We start from the raw sequence: 12,685 nt of genomic DNA on the forward strand, positions 1-12,685 counted from the left end.
TACACAGAAACAGTTAGAGGTGTATATAGTCTAATGGAAATGTCTGAAATTAATAATTAACAATTAGTGTTATAGAATGGGAAAACAAACCCTCATTTTGGCGAGAATGCAAAGCCCCAAAACTTGAACAGACATTTTTGTGAACAGCAGCACTCTTTATAGTAAAAAGATGTACAATACACAAAGGCTGAAACAGATAATAGAATTTATTGTTCAACCAGTAGTAGGAAAATACATAGGTGTAAAGGAAACAAGCTGACCCTGTATATAAACATAAAACTAGTTTAAAGTTAACCAAGAAACACTGTTAAAGATAACAGTAAATTGAAAATCCCTTGTTTACCATTAGGCCCATTAAAGTTCCTAATATTTAACTTTAAAAACAGCTGCCATTTTTATTTCTAATATAGATATAACATTCCTTTAAATTTTGTGCAAGGATTTTGCTGGTTTTCCATGAATGGTAAACAAGAGTTGGTCCAGTGCATTACATAGTGGAACATATACCTTACGCATGTACTTGTCAGCTGGCTAAAGAGATGGGATCCTGACCATTTAACTACGCTCTCTACTTTTGAAAACAAAGTTGTGATAAGTTTCAGGTTCACGAAATCCTAAAGCAGATTAAAAATGAAACAGCAAAGCAGTGTAGATGAGAAATGTCCAAGAAAAAAAACGAAACACCTGGAGTGGAATATCAAGGACAGCCTACAAAACAAAAAAAAAACAAAAAAAAAAAACAAAACTGCAAACAATTTCCAAATTCCCACAAATGCAACAGTTATTGCCAAATTTATTGAGCTCTTCTGGGCTGGTGTGTTAGCAAAAATAGCAATAACAACAAATAAATAAAGGACAAGGCTTAATAAATATTACTATTAAAATCTTCAATGTGTGTCACATTATGATAATGGCCAGAACGGATGTAACTAATTTAGGTGGACATCAAAATGCTACTGCGGTGACCGCTTTCGTATCAGAAGTGAAGTAGACTGTACTCGATATTGTAAACTATATACACATCTGTCCATTCATTAGCAAAAAAAATAAATGAATGGACCACAATCTGTAGACTACCAAGATATTTACTCTTCAGACCTGTTTTAGTTACTGCACTGCGACGTATGATCACAGTTCCGATTAAAGAGAAACAGGGGACTACTGCCGCTTACTTGACTATTAGAGATCAGAGTAGAACTTACAGACATTAACTGACAAACCATCACCTTGAACTGGTGCATATCTGACCATAGCATTCAATACCACTTGCAAAAGCTCATTTCTAGTAAAGTCTCATCCGCTGAAATAAGTAAAACAGGAACTAATGCCTACCTACCGACTTCACCTGCCTGAGCGATGAGACGTGAGGAAATGCACAATAAAGCTGCAGTATTTCAAACTCTCAGATTTTCATGTTTGGTGAATAAGTCATGGAAAAAAAAATAAGAAAGGTCGTTCATCACCCCCCCCAGATAAAAAGAGATTCGATTTTTTGCTGTTAGCAGCATTGCAAAGCTATAGTTTTGTCTACTAACAATTGCAGGAAAAAAAAAATGTGAATTTGGTCTTAAGTCTGTGAAAAACAATGGAAAATCTGACCAATCGTAATACTATTGTACTGTATGATACACATTAAACAACACAATGTTTATGAAAGGAAACATGAGTAAACACTTTTTTATTCACACTTTACAAAATAAACTACTTACTTAATCTACAACAATACTACCAGCATTTCAAGGTACTAATTATAAATTGGACATGTTTGCCATTTGTACAAACAAGGAAGGTATGGAAAATGAAGGTCATCAAAATGCTTCTCTAAAATTAATTGCAACATTTGGAACTCCTTTTTTCTTTTAAACAGAAGGAAAAAAAGTTAATGGAGCGTGTGAGATTTGCTTTCAAAATGCAGCTGCACAACAGACCTACATTAAGTGCTCAGCAATTGTTCTTCATTAAAATACAGTGCAGCCACCATGTCTATTTATTGTATGTCATAAATTTACAGCTTCCAAGATCTCACAGACCACCATACCCTGTTGTATTTGATTCCCTGCCAGCAGATGAAACAAAACAAGCTAGACCAGGCTTACATCTGGCTAAAAAGGACACAAGATATTTAAAGCTCATTGAAAATGCCTCCCTGCCTTATAATAATAGCAATAGTTAAAAAAAAAAAAAAAAAAAAAAAAAAACAAACAACAAAATCAGAAAACCATTCAGGAGAAGGTTAACTAAGCTAAAAGAACTGATACTTGGCCTTCTGTTATTACAGTATATGGAGATGGCACTATGTAACAAATTGAACACAGCACTGGTCTAGCTTAACAGAAATGCATGGTTTGGTCACCTCCATTCCCAAGCCCACTCAGCCCCCCACCCCACTCCCAACACCCAAAAACACAAATTTACTGATTACCAGAATGGGGATGCAAATTGAAATTTTAGTCTTCTTAAACACTACCTTTAAAAAGTTTAAAAGCTCCTCCAAGGAATGATTTTTTTTTTTCTTACAAGTTCAGCACACAATGATTCCGACAAAATATATCACATGATAAAGAAAGAGCATTCCTTGGTGAACAATCAAAGCACTGTGCAAAAAGACATAAGCAGTGCCAATGTCCGGCAGGTATAAAATTTCATTTGCCGTTTGCAACCTGACCAATATGGTATTTAATACTCCATGAGAAGAAACAAATGCCACAGCTTATACAAAAAAGTCTTCATAAAATTGTCACACATGTTAACATTTGTTTTAAAAAAAAAAAAAACTAAAATAAAACGAAAAGACGTTACACAGGTTTCTGCTGCTTGCACAGGCAGTGCTGTTTGAGAACAAAACAAGTGAGTCACACTTTAAAAAGGAATGAAATGAAACATAATGCAGTTTCCCTCCTGTGCTGCTAAAATTGCACATTTTAAACTATTCAGTGTATTGTGTTCATGTTCATAAACTAACCCAAGAAAAAGAAAAAAAAATATGAAATTTTCTCGGTTTACCCTGGGCAGGATAAGGATATGGTATTTAAAAAATGGACAAGCAGCACGATTTAGGACATTCAAAATCATTCACCATCCTTTAAAAAGAGAGGGAGAGAGGGAGGGAGGGAGGGAGGGACGGAGAGGTTTAAAAATACACAAATAAGAGCACAACAGAAGCTGCCTTGACACATTATGTTAAATGAGTCATTTTGGGTTGGAATAAATCTGTATGCATGGAAATTAAAATTTCTTTAAAAGCAATGTTCTCAAAATAAAACTGTGGTACATAAAATGAATGTAACCCAGAACAGTGCAAATATTAGCAGAGAAAACCTGGTGTAACTCCTTTTCACAGGCTGGTTTTTCATTTAATAATACATGAAATAAATCTTAAAAAAATTTTGCCTTAATTTACAATACAATCATTTTCACCCAAGTCAGATTTAATTTTTTTTCACTTTAAAGTACAAAAATGCCATAAACTGGGTCTTTTGTGGTTCATATACAATCATTTAAAGCCTAAATCCAAATTAGTTCATACAAACAATTCTCTGAAAAAATTTTGAAGTACAAAATAACAATGGGTGTACAAGCCTCAAAATCGTGCTACATAAATATGTGCATGTGAGTATTGAGTTATATCTCACATACACACACATGTCAAATACACATAGATAGATGGCATGGACATGGATGACAAGAAGAGACCAACAGCAGGTGCAAAAACATTAAAAGTAAAAACACCACCTACTTTTGGAGCGGTTTTTAGAATGTCAAGTATATGAAGGGGCTCAGACGGAAATATTGTGCCTGAAAAGACGACTTATTACTTTTATTTTTATATCTCTTTAAAACTGTTAATTAGAAAATAAATCCCTGTTGGCCATACTTCACTCTTGTATAACTTTCATTTTACAAGCTAGTTTACAATATAGTTCGTATGGGAGACCACTCTCCGTGTGGTTAGCAACTACCTCCTTCCAGGAAGGTGGACTCCATTCACTGATGGCAGATGGGGTAGTATGAGCTCCAGTTGTGCAAAAAGAGAGAAATGGTCAGAAGGTATGTGTGGATGAGGGCAACCGCTGATATTGTTCTCAATAAGCCAGTGGTGGTCCAGAGGCCCAAGAATTCCCAGTACATTAAGCTGAGGCTTGGAGTAAAAAATATAGTCGATTACACCCTGGTGAGATAAGGTGGAGGAGAAAAGGAAAAAAATGTCAAACTGCAGAAGATTTGAATCATTACATATATTTTATAAAGGCAATGGTGTACAATGAAAATAACTGCAATCAATAATAATAGAACACATTAGGAAACAGCCAAAATTGAGAGACTAAACCATATCTAAAATTAAACTGACACAACTTATATTGGGGTGAATCAACTTTTCTAAACCAAGATAACATTGACATCAAGTGTGCAATTACACAATCAAGATGGGAATGCTGTATTCTAAAATGCTCAAAATAAAATGTGGATTTTTATTTTTTTTTATAAACCCAAAGCTTACAGGATGTGTAAGATTAAATTAATATACAGTACAACTACTCAGCCTTTTGTGGTTTCTTCCCCATTTTGGATGTTCACTAAAATGTTACTGGGCTAATTCAAATTTAAAAAATAAAGCAAAGAAAAAGCTCAGATTACATCAAGGATGGCAAATCTTGGCTTGACTCCACAAAGAAGACCAGAAGGTTGTCAGGAAATGAATATGCTTAGCCAACAGCAAAAACCAAACAGTGTAACCGAGTAATAAGAAAAAAAAAAAAGGGACGAAAGGCATCTAATTTTTTTTTCAATTATGAAATTAGACACTTCATATCACTGCTTTAGAAAAACACCATCTTAATTAAAAACAACAAATGAGCACACAAAATAAGATCCAATAATACGCGCACAAGGTAGAGACCGAAAGCCTAATCATTGCAGCTACAGTTGTGCTTGAAAGTTTGTGAACCCTTTAGAATTTTCTATATTTCTGCATAAATATGACCTAAACCATCATCAGATTTTCACTCAAGTCCTAAAAGTAGATAAAGAGAAACCAGTTAAACAAATGAGACAAAAATATTATACTTGGTCTTTTATTTATTGAGGAAAATCATCGAATATTACATATTTGTGAGTGGCAAAAGTATGTGAGCCTCTAGGATTAGCAGTTAGCTTGAAGGTGAAATTCAAGTCCGGTGTTTTCAATCGATGGGATGCCAATCAGGTGTGAGTGGGCACTCTGTGTTATTTAAAGAACAGGATCTATCAAAGTCTGCTCTTCACAACACATGTTTGTGGAAGTGTATCATGGCACGAACAAAGGAGATTTATGAGGACCTCAGAAAAAGAGTTGTTGATGCTCATCAGGCTGGAAAAAGTTACAAAACCATCTCTAAAGAGTTTGGACTCCACCAATCCACAGTCAGGCAGATTGTGCACAAATGGAGGAAATTCAAGACCATTGTTACCCTTCCCTAGGAGTGGTTGACCGACCAACAAAGATCACTCCAAGAGAAAGAGAAAGGCGTGTAATAGTCAGCGAGGTCACAAAGGACCCCAGGGTAACTTCTAAGCAACTGAAGGCCTCTCTCACATTGGCTAATGTTCATGTTCATGAGTCCACCATCAGGAGAACACTCAACAACAATGGTGTGCATAGCAGGGTTGCAAGGAGAAAGCCACTGCTCTCCAAAAAAAACATTGCTGCTTGTCTGCAGTTTGCTAAAGATCATGTGGACAAACCAGAAGACTATTGGAAGAATGTTTTGTGGATGGATGAGACCAAAATACAGTAGTACCTTGAGATACGAGTGCCCCAACGTAAGAGTTTTTTGAGATACGAGCTGTCACTAGGTCGATTTTTTGCCTTGAGTTACGAGGCAAAATTTGAAATACGAACCATTAAAGAGCTTGTTGCCACACATTCCGAGGAACTGACGACGGAGGAGTTGACAGAACTACAGACGCGGCAACATACGGAGGTTCTGCAGGAGATCAGTATCACAGAGGAGGCAGAGGCGGAGGAGGTTACCTCAAAGTGAGATAAAGGAAGTGTTTGCAATGTGGGAAAAAGTTCTGAACTTTAAAGAAAAGAAACACCCTGAAAAAGTTGCAACTAATATTTAATGCTATTTAATGACACTCGCCTAACTCATTTCAGAAACATTCTAAAGGGGAGGACTAAACAAAGCTCCTTGGATAGGTTTCTACTGAAACGCCTTGAGAATGAAAGTGAGGAAAGCGTGGCAAAAAAGAAAAAAAAAAACTAGTGAAGAAGAAAATTAAGTTAAGCAAAAGTGAAAGAAAAAAACATTACAATACGCTAATCAGCTTCACCAACATCTGTTTATTTCTTCAGATTCTCTTTTATGTATTAGGTTTTATTTTGTTTGTATAAAATATTTGTTAATTATAAATACATTTTTCTTATGTTGAAAACATTTAACAAAAAACTGGGGTGGTTTTTTGGGGGCTGGCACGAATTAATCTTATTTTAATTAATTTCAATGGGGAAAATTGATTTGAGATACGAGCATTTTGACTTACGAGCTTGGTCACGGAACGAATTAAACTCGTATCTCAAGGTCCCACTGTAGAACTTTTTGGTTTAAATGAAAAGTGTTATGTTTGGAGAAAGGAAAATACTGCATTCCAGCATAAGAACCTTATCCCATCTGTGAAACATGGTGGTGGTAGTATCACGGTTTGGGCCTGTTTTGCTGCATCCTGGGCCAGGACGGCTTGCCTTCATTGATGAAACAATGAATTCTGAATTATATCAGAGAATTCTAAAGGAAAATGTCAGGACATCTGTCCATGAACTGAATCTCAAGAGAAGGTGGGTCATGCAGCAAGACAACGACCCTATGCTCACAAGTCGTTCTACCAAAGAATGGTTAGAGAAGAATAAAGTTTTGGAATGGCCAAGTCAAAGTCCTGACCTTATTCCAATCGAAATGTTGTGGAAGGACATGATGCAAGCAGTTAATGTGAGGAAACCCACCAACATCCTAGATTTGAAGCTGTTCTGTACGGAGGAATGGGCTAAAATTCTTCCAAGCCAGTGTGCAGAAATGGGGGTCACACCAGATACTGAAAGCAAAGGTTCACATACTTTTGCCACTCACAAATATGTAATATTCGATCATTTTCCTTATTAAATAAATGACCAAGTATAATATTTTTGTCTCATTTGTTTAACTGGTTTCTCTTTATCTACTTTTAGGACTTGAGTGAAAATCTGATGATGTTTTAGGTCATATTTATGCAGAAATATAGAAAATTCTAAAGGGTGCACAAACTTTCAAGCACAACTGTAAGGACAAGGTACACAACACCAGATACCACCAGTGGAACATCTAGAAGCAACAGGCCAAAGGCGAGTGTAGACTGGTCATCACGGCTGAAGAGATGATCTTCGCCAGGTGGGCAAGGCTGGCTTCTAGCAAACACAAAAACCAGCACAACAAAGCTGCTGGTTGGCTATTCACATTAGTCAATCTATGGCAAGGTAGAAATGGTACCAGCACACGCTAAAAAGGTTGCTGTCAACACTGGAGACACTACCATCATGTGGGACATGGCAGTGCAAACCAATCATACTATGTCAGCAAACCTTCCTAAGAAACAAAGGGAGAGAAGCAATGCCTGCTGACTGATGTAGTGTTCCTAGATGAAAACCACATTATGGTTGAAGAAGCTGAAAAGCAAAGCAAATATAAAGATCTGGAGATTGAGATCAACAGGGTGTAGTGCACCAAGACCAGAATAGTGTCTCTGGTGGTAGGGGCTCTAGGTACCATCAAGAAAGGATTCAAGAATGTGCAGGAGATGCCAGGACACCACACAGCCCAAGAAGTGCAGAAGACTGCAGTGAAAACATACAGTAAATGTTTTACCTTAAAGTCAAAAGTGTAATTCGTGTAAGGCATCAGGCCATTCTCATAGGCACTCTTCAGCTTGAAACCATGAGTAATCCTTCCATTGGAAGTTCCGTTCTTTCCATTACAGTTGAAGTTGGTGAGACAGTCACTGTACCGAAGCTCTTTAAAATCTTTGTGTGTTATATCTACTCCCCCAGTAGTCAAGTACTCCACAACACCTAAAAATAAAGACAAATTATAGTTTGCGGTTACACACGTTATGAACATTTACTACAATCAATTTTAAAGCTCTCCAGTGTTAGGACAGTTTTTGTTCCATAAAAATGAAGCATTAAATCAACTAGCAATAATAATCAGTGTTCTTATTGTCCACTCTATAAAATACTAATATTATTCAAAAAAAGATGGTATTTGCAATAAACTATCAGTATCATCAAAGCAAATATAAAAATTCTCTGCTTATTTTCTGGGGGAATGTTAAATACATCCTTTGCCCAAAGCATTTTTTTTTTTTTTTAAATCATTAACCTCCTTGGTATTCATCCCAAGACTCTCTCTGGCTTAGAATTCTATGAAAGTATACTGATGCCTGAGTGTTTCTTGGGGTTAGTTAGAAGGATTTAACGTACAGTGTTAACCTGGAATAATGTTTGGGACAGTGTTCGGCTGTGATGCAGTAGATGAAATAACATGCTGCTAAAAAAAAAAAAAAGTGTGAATATTTATGAGTGGGGTGGACTCTTAAAATAAAACAAACATGAAACTGAACCATCAAGCTGAATCAAGCAATAGTGATGACAATGTCAACTGATCATCAAATGTACACACAGATTGCGAAACTGACACATATGGTACTATTCGACTAAACCGCCGTGAAATGCCTGGTGACTTTAGTCGCATGAAAGTTTACCATGGTGCAAGTAGGTGTATGGCAAATAGGTAAAACGACTGTGATTAAGTGGATGAACAAGAGAGATGTCAGACACCTAAGTATTACTCACAATGCAGCAACAATGTTCATTGTCAGGGGAAATGTGGAAGTCACTCAGCCTTGCACTGTGGTACCCTATGATAACACAATGGGCACACTGTTCATGATTATCAGGCACAGACATGTATGCAAAGAAACACACTTCTACTGTTCTGATTGCAACATTGGGCTATGTGTTGGCAGCCGTTTCAAAACATACCACACAAAGGACAAGAACTAAATCTGCATCAGAACAGCTGTGGTCACGTGACAGACATTTCCTATTGTATTTATCGTGATGTTTGGTATTTACATGTTTCTGCTTGAAAAAAACTCAATGCTTTGTTAAGTTTGTTTTTCTGGGGGTAAAACCAAATAGATAGGGAAGATGAAATTTGTGAGAAAGCAACATCCCAATTTTGAAACACTATGGCACTGTACTGATTGTACCTTGTGCTCCTACAATTTTCAGCGACAGACGTCGACGATACTGAGGAAAACACACATCTCCACATATGCTCATCGAATTCTATAAAGGCACAATGGAGTCTGCCCTCACTGGCTACATTACATCATAGTGCAACACACATACAGCTAAGGACTGCAATAAACCTCAGAAGGTGATGAAATTAGTTCAGAACAGTAACACAGTTCTTCATTGTGCTAGTAATTGCCATGGGTAAAAAATAATAAAAAAAAAATACTGGTTATGAATCTAAAAATGATGCTCTGCAGTGCTGATTTTGTAAGTGGTCAAAGATTTGCAGATGTGTACTAAAATAATGTGAAGTATAAATTTCTTGCATTTGTAGTTTATACTGAATGCTGATTGTTTCACATCTAAGTCAACAGAGATACAAAAAACTGCAAAACCAAGTATAATGCTGAAAATCAATCATCATGCTCTCTTTTAAATTCTAACTTTAGAGAACAATGCACCTTTAGAAATTCATTTTTTTCTTATTTATTACATTCATTAGGGATCAGCACCCTTCATGTATTATGGTGAAGAATGAGCCGTGTCAGTCACGGCATGATGTCTTTCCATGACCCAATAGATGATCATCTTTCACGTCACATCAACATCAAAAGAAAAAGTTGCCACTGATGAGCAACTGTGAAGGAGAATTGCAGAGTGACAACTTCCAAAAATCATACACACTGCAGAGATTAGTTACAGGTGAGTTGAACCCAGTCTACTGGAAGAATGTTGACTCCTGAAATGAACCGTTACCTCAATGTTCCAAGTAAAATCTTCAGCTAACGAACTTGAAATTTAAGAAGTACTTCAGAAAAGCGATCTATAAAATAAATCTATTGCAGTGACTCCTACATATAACAGAGTTTGCGTGACTGACCATACAGCACCAGATATGACTGAAGGGAATTATACACATAACTGAAACAAGGATTCTGTGGGTTTGGTTGGAGGGATGGAGTGAAACCATTAGAACAGTAATTATTGGTACCGCAAACAAAATACTTCTTGTAGTTACTAACTAGAGTCTGAAGCATTTAGGATGTATATTGGCTTTTTCCTTTTTACGCAATTCTTTCAGTTAGTTTCTGGAATGTCTTGTCTGAATTGCTTGCTTCAGATCACATCACAGTAAATCTAAATGACAAAGTTAGAATTGCCAAGTCCGAGTTTCCGTCATTGATTTAGTTTATACAAGGTGGCTGTTTTGCTTTTAAGACTGTACTTTCTTTGAGCTGCAAAAGATAATCAAATTATTATCTACAGAACTTCCTGTTACATCTTGGAATTCATTGTCGAACCCAGAAGCTCTTGATTGGGAGTCAGCAGTTCTTAGCATTGCAATACACAAGCTGTTGCTTCAACCGCCTATCGTAACCTGCTTTCTTTTTTCTTCGGTTATATTCTTGAATAAAAGCCCACTTGTTTTGTTATACTTGTACCTTTTGTGAAAGTGTTTATTTCATATTTGTATTTCAGGCTTCACACCTTATACATTTCATGTCTACATTTTTTCCATTATTACTAAAACATGAAAAACTTTCCTGTAATAACTACGCTTTACATAGATTGTTGACGACACGGAACACACATGAAATGTATGTATTCCAAATGATGATGTACTTTTTTATCCTATAAAGCTCCAGCACTTCACTTGAAGATAAACACTGAGCACTGAGAAACTTCTTTGCGAATTGAACTGCAGCGGTGGGCGGGGGGATGGGATACCAGGCTGCTTGCCGCTTATCGGCACATTTACAGGGCAAAAGACACTGACGGAGAGGGGAGAATGGATTTAAGGTGGGATGGATTTACAAGGTTTCTCATAGGCTCTGGAAATTCTAGTGTTAAACCTTTTAGATAGCAAAGCAGCACCATACCACAACATCTTTCTCTAATGCTCCACTGTTGGGGTGACATTTGGTGTATGCAGTAGATATATATAGATATATATAAGCCAAAACATTATGATCACCTGCCTAATATGCTGCTGTTCCTCTGTGTGCCACCAAAACAGCTCTGACCTACTGTAAGATCTCAAGTTCCTGTGGTATTTCACCAGGAGTTTGGCAGCACATCCTCTAACTCATATAAGCAGTGAGCTGGGGACACAGTCCATAGATAGTAAACTGGACTGGGCAGCAAGAAATTTGAAGCCTGCCCAAGAACATCACACTCTGTCCGACAGCATGTCTTTTACTTTCATTGTATTCTAGTGCCAACTTATTCCTAGGTAAACAATGCAACATAATGCAACAGACAATGGGACTCATCAGCTCGTGTTCCTTTGATCCAAGGTCCAGTTCTGATGCTGAGGTGCCCATTGGTGCCTGTACACCACTTTCAATACTGAACAGGCATTAGCATGGGCACCCTATGACTACAAAGATAGTAGTCGCAAACGTAGCAGGTTTTTATGTACTGTGTCTCGTGGCACATTATTCCCTTAACCATCACTAAAATAACTGCACTTTGTGCCATAGTAGTTCTCCTGTTGGTTTACACCAGGTAGGACAACCTTCGCTGATCTCTTGTAATGATGAATCTTGGATGGCCCAACCTCTTTGCCACTGATTTTTCCCTCCTCAGATTACTGTTGGTAGGTTCTCACCATGTCTGACCATTAACACCTCACAAGCTTTGTCAATTTCTGAAATGCCCTGGCTCATCTCACCTTAAAAATTAGGTCCTTATCAAAGTCATTAAAGTATGTACAACCAAACCATTTCTTTAAGATTTGATACTTTGATGACGAGCACCTAACGCAAGCTCACCATGGAGTATATCCTTTATCTTAATATGCGCCATCGTTACAAGATAATAAAAGTGGTCATAATGTTTTGACTCATCAGTATACACATACACACACACAAATAGAAATGGTATACTATATAAGGCAATTACATTTGAAACTAATTATGTAGACTCCAAGGAAATGCATGGTAAGCAAGTAGCCAGAATCATCCTTAGATATCAAGTTAAAAATGTAGCCTGGTAGTTATCAATTTTAAACTCAAATCTGAGACAGAAAGGACTTCAATGGAGAGCAAAAGCTTACAGTTTTGCAAATACTGTGGCAATGGTACCGACAACCAAAACTGCAAAAAGTTTTTTGATCATGCTGACATTAGTCAAGCACAACCTGCACCAGCACACACAATCAAATGTTCAACTTTTTCAAACTGTCAGTAAACACTAAATGCAGCTTTGAATAAATGTTAATGTGGTTAACATGCTGCATTCATAGACAGCATATTTCAAATTCTCACACAAAAGGTTGCGCATTCTCTCACTTTTTTGCTGTACAAACCTTGCTCCCAGTTAAAGCCATGCAGTTCTAATTGGCAGTTTTCAGCTTGCATGGTCAGTATAATT

The 12,685-nt window shown here is 37.0% G+C and overlaps 1 protein-coding gene across 1 annotated transcript in view; it reads right to left on the bottom strand.

Moving 5' to 3' along the window:
- Nucleotides 1-352: 352 nt before the first annotated feature.
- cnot6a (CCR4-NOT transcription complex, subunit 6a) overlaps nucleotides 353-12,685 on the bottom strand; it is a 104,463-nt gene continuing 92,130 nt past the window's right edge. Inside the window, exons 11-12 of the mRNA XM_039773982.1 lie at nucleotides 7,878-8,080; nucleotides 353-4,168 (exon numbers count right to left, since the gene is read on the bottom strand). Of these exons, the coding sequence (XP_039629916.1) occupies nucleotides 3,956-4,168; nucleotides 7,878-8,080 (416 nt within the window). The 3' untranslated portion in view covers nucleotides 353-3,955. The remainder of the gene's footprint in view (nucleotides 4,169-7,877; nucleotides 8,081-12,685) is intronic.

The sequence above is a fragment of the Polypterus senegalus genome, chromosome 13, assembly GCF_016835505.1.
Source record: "Polypterus senegalus isolate Bchr_013 chromosome 13, ASM1683550v1, whole genome shotgun sequence".
NCBI classification, from domain to species: Eukaryota; Metazoa; Chordata; class Cladistia; order Polypteriformes; family Polypteridae; genus Polypterus; species Polypterus senegalus.